Below are 2,438 nucleotides of genomic sequence, written 5' to 3' on the forward strand. Positions count from 1 at the left end.
GTGTGTGTGTGTGTGTGTGTGTGTGTATATGAGTGTGTGTGAGTGAGAGAGAGTGTGTGTGTGTGTGTTAGTTATAGTTGATTGAGTTGGCTCTCATTTCTGTCTGGCTCTCACTGATTTTACTGAGATCCGCTGCAATGTTCTCCAGACGACCACACATCTGCACACTGATCTTTATGAAAGACAAATCACTACAAAAGTATTTTATTAGTAACAGTATTTGTATTTATTCTGTGCACATATAAATGTAAAAAAGACACATACAGGAGACGTGCAGAGATCATGTCATAGTTCATTAAAAGCTTGATTTATTTGTATAAAGAGCTCAACTTTCATGTTTTCACACTGATATGATTCACTGAGCAACTGCTTTCCTTCCAGTGTCACAGATTTAAAGCTAATCAGATGAGGTTTATTAGTGCTCCAGTAACTATCAGTCACCACAAACAATACTAAAATAACCCAACAACATATACTATTGATTAATATACTACCGTTTGCCTTTGATTAATGCAAGTAAAGAGTCAAACTGCTTTACATCTGCAGTCTGAGGAGAAAGATGCACTAAATACATAAAAGAGACGAAGCCCTTCTGACCCATTAAAAGACACATTATTAATAATAATTTGGCTCATTTTGGCTCGTGTTTGTTCAGATGAGTTAACATTGTTGTTGAGTTTGACTCAGTTGAAGATGTGGACATGATGCTGTGATTTTATCCAGTGGCACAAACATTCGTCCCACGCTCGGCCGGTTACCCACGGGACCCGCGCTCTCAGAGGCATTTCTGTGGCTTTAACAACAATGCTAATGATGCTAACACTACTTAGAAACACTAATTTATTTACAAACTTATGTGAAGCCCAAACCCTCATGTCTACTGAAATAAAAGGCACGTCTTACAGCATCACACTGCCATCAATCTGCAGGTTCTGTGGATTTCAGATCAGCTCCATCTTTACCGACCACTGAAACACAAACATAACGGTTAGCACGAAAGGGCTTGTGCTTATTTCATTCAAACAAAACAGTTTCATGATATACAAATGAGACCCACATAACTCATACTCATAACTCAGACCCACATACTGATGAAGAAACTATTCCATATTAATGGCTTTAGATATCCTCATTCATCTGCATATATTTTTAGCAGAAATCATTGGCTGTAGTGTGAAGATTGAGGGTTTGACCTCTGACCCCTGCAGGAGCGTCTCACCAGCTGCATGTGCTGCGCTCTCCTCACCGGTGGCTCCTGCAAACACACAAGAAACATGCTGCTGATTTCTGTCCGTCAGCAGCAGCAACCGTTTCAGCACGATATACATCAGAACCATTCCGATTCGGTACAGACGCGTGTTGAGCTGATGCTTTGCTGTTTTATACTCGTTTGCATTTCTTTAATATTATATTTTCATAAACTGGAATATACATATGCACCATACTGCATCTCTGGTGCACTACATGTCTTCTGAATGATCAATAATCTTCAGATCTTCAGCCAGATCTTTAAGAAGTCAGTGACATTCACCCGTCTGTCTCTGTAACTAAACCTGCTACACTAACCCGAACTAACCCTAACCGGGAGACCAGTCTTCAGGTGTTTCACAGAGACGTTTGGTTTGAGATCTTCACCTGCAGTAAGTTTGTTGTTCTTCTACGTGTGGTGTTTGTCAGGGTGTCTGTGAGCGTCAAAACAATAAGTCAGCCCAAATAACCGGAAAAAGCACACAAACACGCATGTAGTGAATTCAGTGTCTCACTCTCACACACCTGCTCATATTTCAAACAAATGGTTGTATCAGAATCAAAATATGAATACTGATTTCCATTCAAGCTTGTGTTAAGCAGTACTGTGGCACGGCCCAGCGCCGTGTGCGCTCATCTGACATAATCTGAGGCAACAGAGAGCAAGATTATTGTGGTTTCTGGCGCGACACAAAGAGTGACGAAGCATCGAGGCTGTTGTGCACGGTGCAGATGTTCAGTGTGCTGGTGGGTCGTACTGTAATGTCTTTGTCTAGACTGCAGTGAACTCTACTCAATCTCTGTTCTGTTACCCAGCATCAGTTATGCACTGCCTTACTACAGTGTGACCAGAGCTTTATTTTACTGCTCAAGCATCCTGTCATCTGATGCTTTGTTCCAAAATGATCAGAAACATCATTTAAAAGTAGAGGTTGTTTCTGCAGATGTGTTATTAATTAGAGCTCATTTCTGGATTTCTGACCCAGACAGTGTCTAGAGCTGATCTGCCCATGTTCCCATGCATTACCCTCTGGAGCGACTGCGCCGGTCTCTTTCTCCTCTGCAGACTGTGAGATCACTGCTGCCTCAGTCGCTTGGGCTGGACTCGGATCCTCAGCCGTGGGTTCTGGAGCTGGACTCGGATCCTCAGCCGTGGGTTCTGGAGCTGGACTCGGATCCTCAGCTGTGGC

General features: G+C 42.5%; 1 protein-coding gene across 2 annotated transcripts in view; it reads right to left on the bottom strand.

Moving 5' to 3' along the window:
- Positions 1-240: 240 nt before the first annotated feature.
- The window catches only part of LOC107745149 (cell surface glycoprotein 1-like), a 9,680-nt gene continuing 7,482 nt past the window's right edge, over positions 241-2,438 (bottom strand). The window contains exons 3-5 of one of the 2 annotated variants that reach the window (XM_016558998.1): positions 2,276-2,437; positions 1,220-1,255; positions 241-968 (exon numbers count right to left, since the gene is read on the bottom strand). In XM_016558998.1, coding sequence (XP_016414484.1) covers positions 919-968; positions 1,220-1,255; positions 2,276-2,437 — 248 coding nt within the window. In that variant the 3' untranslated portion in view covers positions 241-918. The remainder of the gene's footprint in view (positions 969-1,219; positions 1,256-2,275; position 2,438) is intronic. The other variant, XM_016558997.1, reaches the window with a different exon arrangement.

Source organism: Sinocyclocheilus rhinocerous, unplaced genomic scaffold, assembly GCF_001515625.1.
Source record: "Sinocyclocheilus rhinocerous isolate Xijiao unplaced genomic scaffold, SAMN03320098_v1.1 scaffold828, whole genome shotgun sequence".
Taxonomy (NCBI): Eukaryota; Metazoa; Chordata; class Actinopteri; order Cypriniformes; family Cyprinidae; genus Sinocyclocheilus; species Sinocyclocheilus rhinocerous.